The 19695-nt window shown below is 42.3% G+C and overlaps 1 protein-coding gene across 3 annotated transcripts in view; it reads right to left on the bottom strand.

The window, feature by feature from the left end:
* The window catches only part of LOC138520143 (protein IWS1 homolog A-like), a 721593-nt gene that overhangs the window by 413326 nt on the left and 288572 nt on the right, over positions 1-19695 (bottom strand). For all 3 annotated transcript variants that reach the window (XM_069632628.1, XM_069632629.1, XM_069632631.1), the window contains one exon: positions 15637-15721. In XM_069632628.1, coding sequence (XP_069488729.1) covers positions 15637-15721 — 85 coding nt within the window. The remainder of the gene's footprint in view (positions 1-15636; positions 15722-19695) is intronic.

Below are 19695 nucleotides of genomic sequence, written 5' to 3'. Positions count from 1 at the left end.
AGCGGCCGTCCAGGATCTTATGCGTGGCATGCAAGAGCTGACAACCGAAGTGCAAAACTTAAAGGCGGAAAACGCTGCCTTAAAACAATTGGTGTTATCCCGTGATTTCGCCACGAAGGAGAGTTTAATTCTAGGCGGCGTTGTTGACAAGTACGACGGTTCAGCAAAGAGCCATCGTGGATTCCTAGATTCTTGTTTGGTCCACTTTACATTTAAGCCTTATTATTTTTCTACGCCCAGGGCTAAAGTGGGCTTTATTATTTCGCATCTTTCCGGGAATGCCTTGACCTGGGGCCACCCCATTGGTTAACTCTGGTGATGCTCTCCAGGATGACTACGACGGCTTTATAGAGGCCCTCAAGACCATGTTCAAACGCCCGGAACAAGTTTACAGTGCCCAGGAACGTTTACTCGACTTTCATCAGGGTACCCATGATTTGCTCTCGTATGTCACACGCTTCAAACAGCTGGCTAAAGAAGCGGATTGGTCCTCTGAAGCTTGTTTTACTTTATTTTGAAGAGGGCTAAACGAAGAGATCAAGGATGAATTAGCCAGAGTGGCACGCCCGGGTTCCTTTCAAGCCCTAATGGATCTCACTCTACAGATTGACTTTCGCATTCAGGAGAGAAAGGCAGAAAAAAAGAAAAGCAAGTTACCTCTCCAGAAAAACCCCATTGGAACCCCTTCGAGCTCAGAAGGCATTTCTACTCCAAGCAATGAGCCTGAACCTATGCAATTAGGGGCATTCCGTGGACCCATTACTGCCCAAGAGTGGATGCGTAGGATTCGTACTGGATTAAGTATGTTTTGTGCATCCGACAAACATTTAGTAAGAGAATGTCCGATTGCCCCCCCCACGGCGCTCGGGAAACGCCAGCTCCCGATCCTAAACGGAGCGCAGGTTCGGGAGAGAGATGTCTGCTCCACCTCTATTCCATCCTTGAACTCTCCTGGACAAAATTCCTTGGTAATCTTACAGGCCTTCTTGACAACATGCAAGAAAGAAATATACCCCATCCTGTCACTGGTCGACTGTGGAGCTATGGGGGTATTCATAGATCATGAATGGGTCCTAAAACCCCATATTCCTTACGAATCCCGGACTATCATGCAACCTGTAGAAGCAATTGATGAAAGACCCCTTTCTTCTGGACCAGTAACCCTGCAGACCAAGGAGATCAAGCTTGCTGTAAATCAACATCGAGAAAGGATAAGATTTGACTTCATCAAGTCAGCCCATTACCCCATGGTTTTGGGAATGCCCTGGCTTCAAGGACACAACCCCTATATCAATTGGGCAGCAGGATCCTTGTTTCCGGGTTCTGAGTTTTGTAAGTCCCACTGCTTACATCCAGACCTTGATCCTACACCATCGAAGGGATTTCCTACAACTCATCAGAACACAATCTCTGTCTCAAACATCATCCGGGTTCCGGAGGCTTACCAGGAATATTCCGATGTTTTCTCCTCAGATATTGTTCAGGCCTTACCTCCCCACAGACCTGAAGATTGTACTATTGAAACGGAACCTTCCGCAGTGATTCCTTTTGGAAGGATGTTCATCCTATCAGCCTAAAGCCCTTTGTGAATACCTGGATACAAATCTTGCAAATGGCACCATACGACCATCTAAATCTCCATCAGTGGTCTCCCTGTTCTTTGTTCCTAAAAAAGACACTAAAGAACTCAGACTGTGTCTGGATTATCGAGGTCTAAATCAATGTACTCTGAAGGACCGCTATCCGTTGCCCTTGATCTCAGACATCCTGGAGGCAGTAAGAGGCGCAGTTGTGTTCACCAAGCTGGATCTCAGGGGCGCCTATAATTTGATTCGTATCAGGGCAGGTGACGAGTGGAAGACAGCCTTTAGAACACCCTTTGAGCATTTTGAATACTTAGTCATGCCCTTTGGACTTGCTAATTCCCCAGCGGTGTTCCAACGTTTCATAGATCGAGTGTTCTCGGACATGCTGCTCCATTTTGTGATTGTCTATCTGGACGATATTCTAATATTTTCGAAGGACCCTCTCAAGCACGAAGAACATGTGAAAGCAGTATTACAACGCTTACGCGAAAATAAACTCCTGGCGAAGCCCGAGAAATGCATCTTCCATACTTCTACTGTTCACTACCTAGGGTTTGTCCTTACTCCCGATGGTATCGGTATGGATCTATCCAAGGTTAAGGCTATTTTATCCTGGCCCAACTCCGCCTCGGTGAAACAGATACAATCCTTCCGGGGCTTGGCTAATTTCTATAGGAAATTCATACCTTCCTTTTCCGAGATTGTCCAACCAATAATTGCCTTATTGAAAAAAGATGTTCCCTTCTATTGGACCATGGCCCAAGAGAAAGCCTTTCAACAGTTAAAGTTTGAATTTACACAAGCTCCCATTCTTGCTCAGCCTGATGTTAATCGACCATTCATAGTGGAGACAGACGCCTCCAATTACGCCATTGGAGCCGTCCTAAAACAGCAATTCGAGGATAGCTTGGAACATCCCATCGCCTACCTTTCTTGGACATTAACTCCTAGTGAAACCCATTACTCCGCCCTAGAGAAAGAGCTGCTAGCCATCCGTCAAGCCTTCATAGAATGGTGTCATTTACTTCTAGGAGCCAAATTTCCGGTCCATGTCTGCACGGATCATCGAAACCTACAAGTGTTGCAAGCCCTGGACTGTAGGAATAGTCGCCAAGCTTGGTGGGCCTTCTTTTTTGCCCAATATCAGTTTCAGATTCACCACGTCCCTGGAACCCAAAATGTAATAGCTGATGCACTTTCTCGTCGTCCAGACTATGAACCTCCGGAAGATCGGACGTATCCCAAGATGTTTCCTCATACCATATTGTAGCTCAAGCAAACAACCCCCTGGAAGAGATTCGTATGCAAACTCAGACTTCAGAACTTTTGAAAGGAATTTCAGAAAGGAATCAATGGAACTTGAGAGTCAAGGACGGAAACTTGTTCAAAGATACCAATCTGGTCATTCCTACACAAAATTTACAACAAAGAATAATAAATCTCTGACATGATACTCTTCATTCCGGTCATCGTGGTATTTCCAGCACCCTCTGTCTAATACAAAGACAATTTTGGTAGCCCAAGATGAAGACCGATGTACAACTGTATATTCAATCTTGCTCCATCTTTAATCAGAACAAACATGATAACCAGAAACCAGCAGGTCTCTTATTACAGCCTACACGACCAACCAGACCTTGGGAAATCATTGCTACAGACTTCATTGTGGAATTGCCGCCTTCTAGAGGTTATACCACTATCATGGTCACCATTGATCTATTCACTCATATGGCTCACTTTACTCCTCTGTATAAATTACCATCCTCCTCAGAACTTGCTTGTATTTTCCTGGAACACGTCTTCCGACTGCATGGACTTCCTTCCAAGATCATATCGGACAGAGGACCCCAGTATGTATCTCAATTCTGGAAACACCTCTGCAGGATACTAGGGATTCAACAAGCTCTCTCTCCTCGGGATAACATCCCCAAACCAAAGGTGTCACAGAACGAGTAAATCAAACCCTTGAACAATATCTTTGTTGTTTCTCTACCAAAGTCCAGGATGATTGGTCACTTTTAGTACCAGTAGCCAAATTCGCTTACAATAATTCGGACCATTCGGCTGTTAAGACCAGCCCTTTTTTCTGCAGCCAAGGATTTCACCCTTCGGTCTTACCTTCTGTTCTTCCACACCCTACACCTGTTCCTACTGTCGATTCCTGGATTGAAACACTCATAAATGTTCAGAGAGAAGCCAAGGAACATCTCAAAAGAGCGCGAATCCAAACCAAACACTACGCAGATTCAAGGAGAAGACCAGGGCCTTCATACTCATTTGGGGATAAAGTATGGCTATCCTCAAAACTTCTACCCTGACATCTCAGACCGAATATGTTGGCTCCCCGGTATTATGAACCCTTCTCTACAAAAGAGATCATCAATCCTGTGGCCTTTCGACTCCAACTCCCGGACTCCTGGAAGAAGATACATCCAGTTTTTCACAAATCCCTGTTGAAGCCTTTCATCCAAACTACCCGGACTACTCTTAGACCTAGTCCTGTGCTTGTCAATGACCAGCTGGAATACGAAGTTTCTCGTATTTGTGATTCCCGATATAGACGAAGCAAACTTCAATACCTGGTGGAATGGAAAGGTTATCCACCCAGCGAACGTACCTGGGAACCAGTCTCAAATTTGAACTCCCCCAGATTGCTCAGAAGGTTCCACCGAATTCATCCAGGTAAACCCGGTGGAACGGGTTTTAGAAGGGGGCATGCTGTCATGATCCGCCGATCACGCCCTTTCTGGTCCCTGGCATATCAGGGGTTACTCGCTGTAGTACACCCAACATGGCCGTATACACGGAACGCGGTCTATCGACCTTTACGTCCTATGCAGCACGTTCTATAAATTAGCCACTCCCCTGCGGTTCCGCGTGTCTCAACGCTACCGATAGCTGTGGCCTGACGTGCTCCGTAGTTCGTTCTCCTGAACTGTGTTGCTTCCTGGTTCCCGGACCTTCCTTCTTCTCCTTTCCTTCTACCTTCCTTGATCCTGTTTCTTCCGCGTTCCGCGCAGACCGCCTCCGTGTGCTGCCTCCATTCCAAGCTTCCTGGAGTTTCCATAGATCCCGGAAGAAGAAGCTGAACGAATCCTGGAATCCGAAGACAGCCGAGCGGGCTTGTACAAGACCTGAACTGCTTGGAAGAAAACCCCGACAAAGGACTCCGCAAAACAGAGAAAATAGGTGAGAAAGGGGAAACCTGTGACAGTACATTTAGGAAGCAGCATGTGCTGACCATGAGTGAAAGTTCATCTCCAGGACAGTTGAGGGGCCCAGGGCATCCAATGTATTGCAGCATAAGTATGCTGCAGTATGCCAAGGGGAATAGGGCAGGTCGAATGCACCATAAATACATTGAGGTGACACCTGGAAAAAAGACAGTTCCTGATGTAGAGCATCATATCTTTACTGCTCTTTGGTCTGATACAAAAAGTGGCTGAATACATGAAGTGAGCTTCTGCATGGGTGAAAGTCACTCTATTATGCAGTAGAGTTCAGTATCTTACAATAAAGTATAATGATGGCACAGTTTGATAATTGTGGAACATTACCCAGAAAAACAAAGAGGGGAAAAGAGAAGTTTCCCCGAGATCATTTGGTTCAAGGTGACACTGCGTGACTCTGTCAGGTACTGTTAGGATACAGTGACATATTCTGAATTACATTAGGTCTGGGGAAAATTAGTATAGAAAGGTTTTTGGAAGTTATTATGAGTTTAATTTTAAAACAGCCAATTTTGCCCTTAACATTCATTGCAGTCTATGGAGAATGCCCCAAGCCAAGATGGAGATTCTCAGTCTAAGTTCTGATTGACTGGTGATTGTTTATAGGGAAGACAGTGAACATTCTAAACTGCCTTTCATCGTCTTTGCCAGCTGAGAGGTTGTGTATTAAGCTGCTCCTGCTTAACTTGTTCAGGGGTTTCAAGTTTCAAGCGGTCGAGCGGCTTATTTGGAAAAGCAAACAGGAATCTTGCGGAGATTCATTTTTGGCACTGAACAGGAGTAAGAAGATTTCGAGTTATCCAAAAAGAAAAAAGTTTCAAAGACTCTTCACAAGATAAGTCCTTTTAAAACTCAAGACTCTTTCTAAAATGTCATTGTAGAAGATTTAATCTGATTTTCAAGTTCATATGAAAAATATTTACTAAGAACTATATTGCTGTCGTATGTTTGGCTTTGCTACGCTACGTTTTCTATCAAGCGCGTGGTTTTTCCGTTAACAGAAGCCTGCGCGTGAGAGTCTTCGCTTGAGTATCTAGCGCGAGCTCTTTGGTGTCGCGTGATACTATTGTGCGTGTGTTTTTTCTACCCGCGGTTGGATTTCCGCGCGTGTGCATCTTGTATTAAGCGCGTGTGGATTTTTCCCGCAGTTTCGACTTTAGCGCGTGTGCGTGTGATCGCATCTTGGACTAAGCGCGTGTGGATTTTTTACCCGCGGTTTGTTGTCAACGCGTGTGCGTGTGATCGCATCTTGGACTAAGCGCATGTGGATTTTTACTCGCGGTTTGTCGTCAGCGCGTGTGCGTGTGCTCGCATCTTGGACTAAGCGCGTGTGGATATTTCCCGCGGTTGAACTTCAGCCCGTGTGCGTGTTTTCGTTTAATCGCGTGTGGATTTTTTTCCCGCGGATTCGACTTAGCGCGTGTGAGTGTATTCGCTCCTTGGATAAGCGCGTGTGGTTTTTCCTGCGGTTTAATCTACAGCGCTTCAACGATCTTCACTCAGTTTGGATCCCTATGCGAGTTCAAGAGATTTCCACGTGAGATTTTTTGACGCAAGTTTCAAGAACTGTTTATTTAAGCAAAAACACTCTCTAAAAAAATTAATAAGAAGAAATATAAATAATTTCCAGAAACACTAGATCTTCCATTTACTTTTAATGAACTTAAGACTTTGTTCAAGCTTCTTGAGTTTAAAGAAGATTACCTGCAAAGTTAATTTCACATTCATGGACCTACTAAGAAGGCTGAATGATCGTTGAGATTCAAGTCAACTAGTAAGGAAGCCTAGTCAGCTTATCACTTCTCTGGGCATTTGTAGAGAAGTTCCAGGTATGGTTTTTACTTTATTTGGTAAAGGATATTGATACTTAAGGTTAGTATAGTGCCCCATGAATAACAAGGTGTATTATATGTTTATGTTTTACTACAGGTGAAGAACCAGCTAGTCTTAGCTTCCAGCCTGGTGTTTGTTAATTTGTCCCTTCCCCCTTTCCCCTGGAAGTGAGGTAAACTGAGCAGTTTATAGTATCAGCTCAGAGTGCCACATTTTGGGTGGATTGTCGGGGGCTCAGCAGCTTCTGCAGACACCAGGATCTCAGCCTGACAGACTCCTGGAAGCAGAATACAGAGTCTCTGGATTGCTGCTCAATAGTGATCAGGGAGAGGTGTCCAATATCCCAGATTATTAGAGACCTCTTTCTGTCTTCCTGAAACCCAGAGAAGCTCATGTGAAAAAAGGTGCCTTCAGATGGAAAGCACTGTTCTGGTACTACCTTCAGAAACATCACTGTCATGCTGAGAACCTGGTGTCTGCAGAAGCTGCTGAACCCCCGACAATCCACCCAAAATGTGGCACTCTGAGCTGACATAAATATAACTGCTCAGTTTACCTCACTTTCAGGGGAAAGGGGGAAGGGACAAAGAAACAAACACCAGGCTGGAAGCTATCAACTCGCAGGTTCTTCACCTGGTTGTTCTCTTCAGAATGCCCAGAGAAGTGAAAAGCAGACAAGACTTCCTTACTTGTGGACCAGAATCTTATAGATAATTCAGCCTTCTCAGTAGGTCCATGAATGCAATTTAACTTTGTAGTTAGTCTGCTCAAATCAAAGATTCTTGAACAAGGTCTTCAAGTAAGATTTATGAAGTTCTTTTAAGTTCTTGTATTTGTTTTTAATATTTTCTTTGTAGAGAGTCTTTTTCTCAGGAACGAATTTAACTTGCGCTGGAATCTTCACGTGGAAAGCCAGAAACTGCGGGAAGAAAAAATCACGCGCTTTTTCTCCAAATCGCAGGAAATACGCACACGCGTAAAAACGCACTCGCGCTAAAGACCAAGACGCGATAGAAATTTCACACGCTTTCCTCCAAGTCGCGGGAAACACGCACACACGCTGACGATTCAATTCGCGGGTAAAACGCACTCGCACTGAAATCCAAGACGCGATAAAAATTACACGCGCTTTCCTCCAAGTCGCGGGAAACACGCACACACGCTGACGATTCAATTCACGGGTAAAACGCACTCGCGCTAAAATCCAAGACGCGATAAAAATTACACGCGCTTTCCTCCAAGTCGCGGGAAACACGCACATGCGCTGACGATTCAATTCGCGGGTAAAACGCACTCGCGCTAATGTCCAACTCACGAATAAATACGTACACGCGCAACATACACACGCACTTATTTTATCACGCAGAAAAAACCCTTGCGTAAACGAACAGTAAACGCGAGTCCAAAGTACACGCTCGCGCTTCACTCTCACGCGCAGAGACACACGCGCGGGCGAAAAGTAACGGACAAAAACCTCTCGCGCTAGTTTGATTTGACATATAGCGATAAAAACAAACGTACGCGCTTCAATCTTTTTAGATGCAGATTTGATTTCACTCCCTTAGATAAATATAACCTTTTTACAAAGTTCAACAAATCTGGAAAGTCACTTATCTTGAATAAGACTTGAAAACTTATTTTCTCAGAATAAATGGAATTTTCTGACTCCTGTCCTGTGTCTCCAACAAACTCCAAACATGACTCCTGTTATACTTTCAGATCTTCCGCTCAACTGCCAGAAACTTGTCACCCTTGACAAAGTTAAGCAGGAGCAACAAGGCACACGACCTCTCAGCTGGGCAAGGACGATGAAAGGCAGTTTAGAATGTTCATTGTCCTCCCTATAAACAATCTCCAGCCAATCAGAATTTAGACTGAGAACCTCCATCTTGGCTTGGGGCAATCTCCATAGACTGCAATGAAGGTTAAGGGCAAAATTGGGTGTATAAAAAAATATAACCCATAATAACTTCCTAAAACCTTTCTATACTAAATATGTGTCTCCCCTGACCCAATGTAAATGATACTGTATGTAAAGAATATATCACTCCAACCTGACAGTACCTGACAGTACCCCCCCCTCCTAACGCCCAGTCCCTGGGCCACTCTTCAATGGAAATTTTTTATGGAATCTTTCTACCAAACGAGGAGAATGTACATCACTAGCTTTCTCCCAAGTGCGCTCTTCAGGACCAAAGCCCTCCCAATCAATGAGATACTGTAGCTTTCCTCTTACTCTTCTAGAGTCCAGAATTCTCTTAACCAGAAATTCTTCGGAAGCATCTTCCTCAATCACAACTGCTGAAGGAGTAGGTGTTAATCTAGTTCCTTTAACCACAGGTTTTAATAAACTAACATGGAAAGTTGGATGAGTTTTCATATGACTGGGTAATTTAAGACGAACAGCCACTGGATTAATCACCTTTTCAACAACAAACGGTCCTACGAAACGAGGACAAAACTTATTTCTTCCTTTAATTCTCAAAAACTTGGTTGATAACCACACCAAATCTCCCTCACTATATTGAGGACTAATCTTCCTTTTACGGTCAGCAAACTCTTTGTATTTTTGTTTACTCCCCACCAACACCCCTTTTGCCTTTTCCAAATTTCTTTTCATAACTTCTAGTCTCCTTTCGACTTCTGGGTTTCCAGAATCATTATTAAACTCAATAATAAGAAAACGAGGATGAAAACCTCGTCCCAAATAAAACAGAGACATAGAGGTGGCATCCTTACTACAGTTGTTATATGCGAATTCTGCAACCCACAACAAATCTACCCACTCTTCACCTGTCTGCAGCTAACACCTCAAATATTTTTCCAACTCCTGATTTATCCTTTCTACCTGCCCATTGGTTTCTGGATGGTAACCTGATGATAAACATACCTCCACTCCCAATCTCTTACAAAAAGCTCTCCAAAACTTAGAAATAAATTGAGAACCTCTATCTGAGATGACCTGACTGGGAATTCCATGTAATCTTACCACTTCTTGCAAGAAACTATGAGCTAAACTATCAGCGGTAACCTCTCCCTTCATTGGAATGAAATGTGCTTCTTTGGTGAGTAAATCAACTACAACCAATACCGAAGTACAACCTTTATCTTGTGGAAGATCCGTGCTGAAATCTAAAGACACTGAGTACCAAGGCCGCAGTGGAACTGGTAACGGCTCCAATATGAGTACCAAGGCCGCAGTGGAACTGGTAACGGCTCCAATAACCCAGAAGGCTTTCCGATGAGATTCTTAGATCTAGCACAAATTTCACAGGTCTTAACAAAATTGAGGGTATCTTGTCGAATTCGTTCCAACCAAAAATGTCTTCTGAAAAACTCAAGAGTCTTCCGATACCCTTGATGTCCTGCCAAGACTGATTCGTGACACTCCTTCAACATTTTTTCTCTAAATTCAATTGATGGTAAGTAGAGTCTGTCATCTAAATAAGGTAAATCATCTTTAATTTTGCGAGCTGGATCCAAACGAACCCAATCTTCAAGTTGTGTCTCAGAAATGGATTCCCTTCCTTTCTTGAAGATTTCGTTCTCCTTTTCAACCCCAGCAAGAACAAAACGTTCTGGAGCGATCAATGGAAGAGGCTCACAAACCGACTTAACCTCACTTTCTGGAAACTGCTGTGACAGAGCATCTACCTTTTTATTTTGATTACCTGGCTTAAAAGTAACTATAAAGTCATAATCCGCAAAAAATAATGACCACCTAAGTTGTGGAGGTGTCAGAGTTTTTGCTGTCTTCAAAAAGAGTAAATTTCGGTGGTCAGTTAATACAGTCACAGTGTGACGTGCTCCTTTTAAAAAATGTCGCCATTCTTCAAATGCTGCTTTGATAGCAAGAAGCTCTCGGTCTGAAATGGTGTAATTTTCCTCTGCAGGTGAAAATCTCTTAGAAAAGTAAGCCACTGGATGCAATTGTCCTGTAACATTATGCCTCTGAGACAACACTGCTCCTATTGCCACATTGGAAGCATCAGCCTCTACAAAAAATGGTTTGGAAGTATCAGGATGAATCAAAATAGGAGAGGTAATGAATTTCTCCTTCAAAATATGAAAAGCCTCATCAGCCTTAGCTTCCCAAACAAATGGAACTCCTTTTCTTAAAAGTCGAGTAATTGGAGCTACTAAACTGGAGAAGCCTTCAATGAATCTTCGGTAAAAATTGGCAAATCCCAAAAAGCTCTGGATCTCCTTCACCTTAGTTGGAGCAGGCCAATCACGAACGGCTTACACCTTTTTTGGATTCATTTCCAGACCACAAGGAGTAATCACAAATCCTAAAAATTCTACCGAATCCGTATGGAACTGACTCTTCGCCAATTTAGCGAAAAGATTATTCTCTCTCAATTTCCTCAAGACCTGTCGAACGTGAATTTTGTGTTTCTCCAAATTCTGTGAAAAAATCAAAATGTCGTCAATATAGACAATAACAAAAACATCAAGAAATTCCCGAAGAACCTCATCGATAAAAAATTGAAAAGACGCTGGGGCATTGCAAAGACCGAAAGGCATCACTTGGTACTCGTACAGGCCAAATCTGGTTTTAAATGCCGTCTTCCACTCATCCCCCTCTTGGACCCTTACAAGATGATAAGCTCCATGTAAATCCAACTTAGAAAATATGGTTGCACCTTGGATTTGATTTAACATTTCTGAAATAAGAGGGAGAGGATACCGATGTTTCCCTGTCATTCTATTTACTGCCCTGTAATCTATACAAGTTCTGAGAGAACCATCAGCTTTAGGCACAAAGAACAATGGCGAGGCTGCCGGCGATTGAGAGTGCCGAATAAATCCCTTAGCCAAATTTTCCTTTAAATATTCTTTCAAATAATCAATCTCTTTTTCAGTTAAGGCAGAAACCCTACTGCTTGGCAAAATAGCTCCAGGCTCCAACTCTATCTTGCAGTCAAAAGGCCTGTGAGGAGGCAACTCACCAGCTTCCTTTTCATCAAAAACATCCCAGAAATCCTGATAACAAGTTGGAAGTTCACCCACAACTGCTCCAATGTCAAAACCTATTGCCCCTCTTTCTGCAAGCGAGAATGAAACGGAATTCACAACTTTTTCTTTCTCTTCAAAAGATTTTCCTGAAAGACAATGTTCCTGACAAAAGGTTGATTCTAAGGATACAATTCTTGCACTCCAATCAATTCTGGGATTATGAAGTGTAAGCCAGGGCATACCCAAAATAATTTTCAAGATTGGAGCGTCAATTAACTCAAAAGAGATATTTTCTTTATGACTTCCAGTCATCTCCATCTCAAGTAACTCTGTATTATGAGTGATTGGACCTGAAGAAAGAGATGCCCCATCAACTGCTCTGACCTGCTCCATTTCTTTCTTAGCAACAATAGGAACACCTAGAGTTTTAGCCAATCCTCTATCCATAAAATTACCCGTAGCTCCTGAATCAATAATAATTGGCCCAGAACCTAAAAATACCTTTTCAAACATCAAGGATACGTTCACCATTATGTGAGGAACCGCTGTCTGTATTGTGTTTGCCACTTGTTGTACTCTGCCTGAAGATTTGGAGATCTTCTTGGGGGTAAAAGGACAGGTTTCAAGAAAATGACCCCTCCTACCACAGTATAAGCACAAATTATTCTCCCTTCTTCTTGCCTTCTCTTCCTTGGACAATGGGCCTCTCACCCGGCTCTGCTGGTCAATCATCTTTGACTTCACTTCTCTGTTCACCACCTCAACTTTAGGCCTCTCCATTCTTCCCGGAAACCTAACCTCTCCCTGAGTACGTCTACGCTCAGAACGTCTTTCTGTTAAACGAAAATCCAACTGTACCACCAAATCAATTAAGGCATCTAAAGTATTTGGTCGCTCCAAAACTCCAGCCAGAGCATCTTTTAAATCATCCTTTAAGCCCCTATAAAATAAGGAAGCCCTCTTCTCCTCTGGCCATTTACTTTCTAAAATTAAAGTTCTAAATTGAGTGATATAAGAAATCAACTCCTTTCCTCCCTGGCGCAGTTCCAGTAATTCTCCATCATCCTCTAAAGATAACTGTCTCTTATCAAACATTTTCTTCAATTCTGTCTGGAAATGGGAATAATTATTCAAAGCCAAATTCTTTTGACTAACCAAAAGATTTCCCCACACAGAAGCTTCTCCAGATAAATATGATAAGATGAATGTTACCTTTGAAGCATCTGTGGAAAACAACTCTGGTCGACTTAGAAAATGCAATTCACACTGAGTCTGAAAGATTTGAAACTTTCTAGAATCTCCTAAGAAACGTTCTGGGGCTGCCAAAGGAACAGACATAACTAAAGTTCCTAAACCTCTCTCTGCCCCCCTGGGAAGCCTAGGTTCTTGTTCTTCTCCTACTCTTACCAACTCAGGTGGGTTTCCTGCACCTTCCGAAACTTCACCTTCTCTTTCTTGTATTTGTGTTACCTTTAAATTTAACTCATCCATTCTTTGACAAAGACTTGAATACTCCTGATGAGCCACCTGTAACTCTTCTCTCATTTCCCTAACCATTACTCCCAATGCCTCCATGGTTGTCTCGTTGGGGTTGATAACAGCTCGGGCAGACACTTTTTCATACTGTCATGCTGAGAACCTGGTGTCTGCAGAAACTGCTGAACCCCCGACAATCCACCCAAAATGTGGCACTCTGAGCTGACATAATTATAACTGCTCAGTTTACCTCACTTTCAGGGGAAAGGGGGAAGGGACAAAGAAACAAACACCAGGCTGGAAGCTATCAACTCGCTGGTTCTTCACCTGGTTCTTCTCTTCAGAATGCCCAGAGAAGTGAAAAGCAGACAAGGCTTCCTTACTTGTGGACCAGAATCTTATAGATAATTCAGCCTTCTCAGTAGGTCCATGAATGTAATTTAACTTTGTAGTTAGTCTGCTCAAATCAAAGATTCTTGAACAAGGTCTTCAAGTAAGATTTATGAAGTTCTTTTAAGTTCTTGTATTTGTTTTTAATATTTTCTTTGTAGAGAGTCTTTTTCTCAGTAACAAATTTAACTTGCGCTGGAATCTTCACGTGGAAAGCCAGAAACCACGGGAAGAAAAAATCACGCGCTTTTTCTCCAAATCGCGGGAAATACGCACACGCGTAAAAACGCACTCGCGCTAAAGTCCAAGACGCGATAGAAATGTCGCACGCTTTCCTCCAAGTCGCGGGAAACACGCACACGCGCTGACGATTCAATTTGCGGGTAAAAAGCACTCGCGCTGAAATCCAAGACACGATAAAAATTACACGCGCTTTCCTCCAAGTCGCGGGAAACACGCACACGCGCTGACGATTCAATTCGCGGGTAAAACGCACTTGTGCTAAAATCCAAGACGCGATCAAAATTACACGCGCTTTCCTCCAAGTCGCGGGAAACACGCACATGCGCTGACGATTCAATTCGCGGGTAAAACGCACTCGCGCTAATGTCCAACTCACGAATAAATACGTAGACGCGCAACATACACACGCGCTTATTTTATCACGCAGAAAAAACCCTTGCGTAAACGAACAGTAAACGCGAGTCCAAAGTACATGCTCGCGCTTAACTCTCACGCGCATAGACACACGTGCGGGCGAAAAGTAACGGACAAAAAACTCTTGCGCTAGTTTGATTTGACATATAGCGATAAAAACAAACGTACGCGCTTCAATCTTTTTAGATACAGATTTGATTTCAATCCCTTAGATAAATATTACCTTTTTACAAAGTTCAACAAATCTGGAAAGTCACTTATCTTGAATAAGACTTGAAAACTTCTTTTCTCAGAATAAATGGAATTTTCTGACTCCTGTCCTGTGTCTCCAACAAACTCGAAACATGACTCCTGTTATACTTTCAGATCTTCCGTTCAACTGCTAGAAACTTGTCACCCTTGACAAAGTTAAGCAGGAGCAACAAGGCACACGACCTCTCAGCTGGGCAAGGACGATGAAAGGCAGTTTAGAATGTTCATTGTCCTCCCTATAAACAATCTCCAGCCAATCAGAATTTAGACGGAGAACCTCCATCTTGGCTTCGGGCAATCTCTATAGCCAGAACCATTTTACTGCCTGCTGTAGTTTGTTGAACTCAGCCACAGGAATACTGTTTTGGATAAAGCACTGCCGTAAATAACTTAATGTGAGTCAATCATTTTGCAGAGAATATGGGTTTTGATTTGGGATGCCTTAGGACAGGGGGACCACTGCATTCCCCAATATAGCGGCCTCTGAGCCGATATAGTGAAATCCATCAGAAACTTCATTCTACTCAAACACGTGTGGGCTGTGCATGACAGAATGGTGTAGACCAGCCGTTAAAGTTGGGACCTGCAAAGGGGCTTTGGTGCTAATTACGGTACCGCAATTTGCGGTACCATAATTAGCTCCTTCCCCATTCCCATTATGCCCTATGGGGCAAAAATGGGAATGGGGAAGGGCCATGGAGAAAGGGGGAATTACCGCCCCGCCAACCTTGGAATGTGGTGGTAATTCCCCTTTCCTCCATGGTGGTACCGGTATGGTACCAGTGGCAACCATCGTGCTAATAGCACCATGGTTTACCGCCTACCGTGTAATGAGGCCCAGAGTCTCTGGATTGCTGCTCAGGAGTGATCAGGGAGAGGTGTCCTATATCCCACACTATTAGAGCCCTCTTTCTCTCTTCCTGCAACCCAGAGAAGCTTATGGGAAAAAAGGTATCTTCAGATGGAAATCACTGTTCTGGTACTGCCTTCAGAAACATTCCTCAAATATTCTCTATTCATGTATGCTACAAATCAATTTATAAATAATAAAACACATTTTATGATTGTATGCGTTTCTGTATGAAAGGCACTTGTCCGAATGTCAAATGACTTGTCAAATCTTCATAGGGATATATGGTATTTCTGAACAGACATTCAATGTAATTGGGATCAATGCAATTGCTGCTAGATATGATTATTTATTTGACACAATAAGGCGCAGGTTCAACCATGTAACACAATAAAACATTTACAATGTACCTTTTCAGGAGAAGATTTGTTGATCGGAATTAAATCTTCACTGTCACTTTTTTCATCCACAGCCACAGATTCGGCCAGCTACATATTTGAAAACAAATGTAAAAAGAAGATATGTATAATGTGCTTTTCATGAATAAAAATGTGTTTGTTTACAACGTTACTTGACTAAATGACATGTGGGATAAGTATTAACACCTGTTTGAGCTCTATAGCAATAGCCCAAAAGCAAATAAGCCATATATTCATTCACTGCCCCTAGTGGCAGTTATGAAGTAATTTCTGATTGAAATGAAGATGATGGAATGCCCAAATATACCATTAATGAGCAGATTGGCATACATACCTTGTTACAAGTGTATACACATGATTGCATTTTAGACCATTCAAGTCCACTAAATTCAGAGTATGTGCTCCTGAGTTTCATACAGCTACCATAGGTTTCCTATCCTTGAACAAAAAACCTTCCTGTGTGGAATTTAAAATTGAGTCCAACCAAGAGGGTAGTTTGGGAGTAATATGACTATTAGCAAACATCTGCAGAAAGGAGAGGAGAGTAAGGAACAAGAAGGAGGCAGAAGAGGTCAAAGTGGAGGGAGGAAACGTGGGGACAACAAGAACACACATCTGGAGAGATAAGATTAGGAGGTGGAAGAGATATATCTAGAGAAATATGTAGGGTCACAGAGAATAGAGAGGAAGCAGAGGAACATTAAATAAAGGAGATATGAGAGGTTTTAAGATTATTTAGCATTTTTTTCATGCAGCACCACTGCATGGGTTTGGTGCATTGCTATAATGCGGTACAGCAAGGCATGTGTTGCCAGTGTGACATGGACATGTAAATGACAACAGGCTATTCAGTCAAAAACGATTTCTACATCTAAAATGCAAATACATTTGTTCACAGTTAAAAGCATATATATATTTTTTTCACCTGAAATTCCTCTGTTGCAGGAAACACATTTGAGGATTAATGAACTAACCTCATTAACAATAATAACATGATTCTAACTCATTAATAATATAATGTGTTCTCCAGTGCAAAATGAGATGGAAAAGACAGGCTCTGAAAGTCATTTTAAACGTGCATCCAGATTTTTTTTCTCTTTGCTTCTATCTGTGCTCTGTCCACAGCATTTGCAGGAAGCAAAGACTCGAATAAGCAGGAAATCAGTTTTGTTACAGTTGCAACTGTATAAGCCAAGCCATTGTTGAAAGTAGGAGTATAGGACATGATGGGTTTTATTGGATGCACTTCACATTAAGGGAGGTAACAAGAGTTTTCCTGTAGAATCTCGGGGAAGAAAAGAGTTAGAAGACATCTTACACAGCTCGGAGAAAGACCTGGCTGGTGGCTGGGGAGTTTCCTGATTGAAAAAAGCAGATCCCAGTGCACTGCTGCAGAGACTGGGAATTACAGTCAATAAGCCCCAGTTTGAGTGACGATAGATGCTCGTCCTTGCTGGGGTGAATTAAGAGGGAGCATTGAGCCACTTCCAGAAGGCGACCAGCCGAAGAATTTCACATGCTGGACAGGCTTGGTAATTATATTGCAGAGTGCGGGGGCAGTGTGTATGTGTGCGAAACTATTCTGTCAGAGGAGAAGAGGCAATTCCAGTGTTTTATCAACATGTTTAATGTTGCAAATTGAATATGTTCTCGCCGCTCTCTTCTCATTTTGTTACAGATAATGTTGTTACTGTGCAATTTCCATTTATTTCTGTAAAAAGAGTAAGATCGTGTTGAAATGCAATTTTTATAATGCATAAAAATATCTGAAAGCAGACGGGTAGTGTGTTTTATTTTTCTCTTTTCTTTGTGCATCTACCATTATAGCACTGATAATATGGGAAGATGTGCAATTCTCATTTTTAAGGTAGCTAAAAATAAGACTTGGCGGTAGCTGTGTGCACGATTCCATTCAGTATATAAGTGTGTGTGTTTTTTTAACAGAACATAATAATAACATAATGAAATAGCCTGCTGCTGGAGGTACATGAGTCAGCAGAAAGAGAGGCCCTGGACATAGTTCACTGATGTAGATAAGTTGTTGATGAATACCACATGTTAGCTCGCTGTCGTAGATAAGTCAGTGAGAACAGCCCATGGTGGCACTCCAAATGAAAATGTGGTGTTCCTGAAATGTAAGCCTGAGGCCTCTCTAGTGATCACACGAACAGACTAAACAAAAATAAGGGGTTCTAGCTATTGTGGCCACATATAAAACAAAGGAATTATGCTCACCAGAAATACCACCAATAACGCATACCAACATAATGTATACCACTAAATGTATCTGTGTGCTGAAATAATGTATGTATACTGTAGTACTATATACCAAATCCAATCTGAATGCAAAGAGTGATTATTACTGAATTATTTTCATTTTTGGCGGTAAGAAAATACTGCTAGGCCCCAAATCTATACAAAATACCCAACATATTTATGGTGCATTGCAGGCCGGGAAAGTGATCATAGAGCACCTATTGGGCGTGGCAAGTGTGTCTCACACTGCCATCTGTACATTAAAGGGAACCCATTTCATAATAACAGTGTGTCACCAAAAACGAATTTCAGAATGTCACGAAGGGAAACCACATTCTCAGACCTAGTGCAATATTTAGAGGCAAAGTTGTTTGCACATGGGACGTGGTCATCAAACAGTACCTCAGAATGGCATGACCGGATTCAGGGTGAGGTGCAGAAAGAAAAACTAGACAATATTTTTACAGAAGGCAGCATAATTCAGGTCTGCCTTACAAGGTTATTGAATGCAGCCGATAAAAGTGCAGAGAAAGACTGTTTAATACGGCTATGCGCCAAAATATGGTTTATTTTGAATAGGTCCCTGCGAATGCAAGAAAATGATACCCAGCTAATTCACAGGTTAAAGACTGACTTAGATGGGGCAAGTAAAAAAGAGGAGATGTTAAGAACAGAATTAGAAGGATGCCAAAAAGACATGCAATTAAAATGCAGAGATTTTGATGCTCAGTTGTCCAAAAGCAAGAAACAATTTGAGGATAGTGAGCAAGAATTGGTACACTTAAAAGCCTTAGTGGACCACATTAGACAGGATAAAGATGAGATTGTTTCAGAAATCCAGATTTTACAAAAAGAATATTTTGAAAAAGAAAGTGATCTCCAAGGTGCAGAGCAAGAAATGGTTAAAATGATTCAAGAAAAAGACAAGAGAAACAAAGAATTCCATGAATGCCAAATGCAAATGTGCGACATGCAGGAGGTAATAAATAAAATGAGTGATGAAAACAACTATCTGCAAAATGAATCCTTAAAAAGTGCAAGGACTTAGAACAGCAAATGTGCATTCCCAGGTCCCAGGAGAGGCGGCAGGGTACTACATTCAATGGAGTGGAGGTGAATTCTATTTCTACCCAAAGAGCTAGTGCTCCAGTGACTGGGCCGGTGACTGAACTTGGTTGCAGCACCCTTGGGGGATTTGATACTCCCATTGGGGGCCGCCACCAATCCCATACACCTGGAACCAGGATTGAGTCACCAAGTAGTGCAATTCCATGCATTGCAACAAGTAGCCCCATAAAAATAATGAAATCTATTAAAGGTCTGATCAAACCATTTAATAAAGGAGGGGAATGCTGCATTGAGGATCACTTAGAAGTGGTTCATGACATTTTTAAAGCACTCCAGATACCTAAGGAACAGTACAGGCAGTATTTTCATTTAACTTTAGATGCTCCGATGGCCAGCATCATAAGAGGATTCAATGAACAGCAGAATATGACATGGGTGGAGTTTGAAAAATAAATTAGGCGTCATTTTTCTCCTTTCCAGTCATTACAGGAGGCAAAGAAAGTTGCTTACACACTTACTGCTGGGCCTAATACATCCCCTCGCCAGTTTTTACAAGACTTAAAAAGAGCATTTTCTCGCTTTGATGTATCTTTTGACCCCAATTCTAATGAATTTAAAACCGCCTACTTCTTACAGAAAGACATCATATCCCAATTGGTCCGTGAATTTGATTGTGACAAGTCCCTTGAGTGGATTGTGCATCAAAGCACAAAACTATA

This window comes from Ambystoma mexicanum, chromosome 13 (genome assembly GCF_040938575.1).
Source record: "Ambystoma mexicanum isolate Mex_15411 chromosome 13, UKY_AmexF1_1, whole genome shotgun sequence".
Lineage (NCBI taxonomy): Eukaryota > Metazoa > Chordata > Amphibia > Caudata > Ambystomatidae > Ambystoma > Ambystoma mexicanum.
Note: the sequence above shows the minus strand (reverse complement) of the source record. Positions and strands in the feature narration are given on the sequence as shown.